The sequence below is a fragment of the Gigantopelta aegis genome, chromosome 10 (genome assembly GCF_016097555.1).
Source record: "Gigantopelta aegis isolate Gae_Host chromosome 10, Gae_host_genome, whole genome shotgun sequence".
NCBI lineage: Eukaryota > Metazoa > Mollusca > Gastropoda > Neomphalida > Peltospiridae > Gigantopelta > Gigantopelta aegis.
In genome coordinates, this window is record NC_054708.1 from 7,226,506 (window position 1) to 7,227,659 (window position 1,154).

General features: G+C 39.7%; 1 protein-coding gene across 1 annotated transcript in view; it reads left to right on the forward strand.

Annotated features, from left to right (window-relative positions):
• Window positions 1–678: 678 nt before the first annotated feature.
• LOC121384707 overlaps window positions 679–1,154 on the forward strand; it is a 13,329-nt gene continuing 12,853 nt past the window's right edge. Inside the window, exon 1 of the mRNA XM_041515207.1 lies at window positions 679–866. Coding sequence (XP_041371141.1) covers window positions 854–866 — 13 coding nt within the window. The 5' untranslated portion in view covers window positions 679–853. The remainder of the gene's footprint in view (window positions 867–1,154) is intronic.

Here is a 1,154-nt window from a genome sequence, read left to right on the forward strand (position 1 = left end):
GTTACTTTTTAAAATTGAAGATAGGCCTGTTTCATTTTGTTTTTCTAATTTGTTATAGGGGTATTTTTCTTTTTGTTGTTTGTTTTTACTCCATTTTTTATTTCTAGATTTATTTTTTGTTACTTTAAATTATAAAAGAAAAATGTTGATGGCACCAAGTTCACCGGAATCGGAAGTTCACCAGTAATAACACAGCAATGGAAGTACGCACACAAGCCACTCGTATGGAGATTATTGAAGTTTACTACAGTAGGACTAGCTACAGCATTTTGAACAAGGCCTACTCTAATATTATCATAAAGAGAACAGTGAATAAGAACATGTTCTTCAGATTCTACATAATTAAGACAGTAGGAAGTAAGGTGCATAGGCGTAGCCCCTACGGGCTCCCAAATTAAACCAAAATACCGGGGGAGGGGGAGGGGTATTTGTCCGAAATTGTGTAACAACATTTATTCATGTTAGCATTACTGCCAAACGGCTATGTAGGGTTGCAAACGAATAACTACATGGTGAAAAGGTTTCAGAGTTTATTTTGCTCGAATAACTATATTATTTGCTCCAGCCCAGTCCCCTTATGGTAGGGTGTTAGTCGAGAGAGATTTTTATTTTAATGAAGGCCCCTAAAAGTTTTCAATAATGAAATATATAGCCTACGCCTCTTCTGATGACGTCACTTATTACGCGACCACAACGGTTATCTGCGGCTAGCAATGGGATGGATTCGGTCAATAGAATTTTACATTAGTTGTTTCTTTGCTTATAATTGATAATGAGGATTTGACGACCGCTGACGTTTTGACAACTACTTCACGGCCTTTCTACAGCGGACTGCACTACACAATACATTAAAATGGGTGGTGTCGGTGAGTACAATTGTAAGGTTCAAGTACGCTGTCCTGGGCACATACTTCGGATACCTGGGCTCTCTGGGTTAGTGGTTAATGAGGGAGACGTCGGTCGGACCAGTGGCTTTACAACCCATTTCCCATAATGGCAATGAGCCACTGACAAAGACAATGAGCCACTGACATAGGCAGTGAGCCACTGATATAGGGAATTAGCCACTAACATAGGCAATGAACCTCTGACAGCCACTGATATAGGCAATGAACCACTGATATAGACAATCAACCACTGGTATAGACAATGTG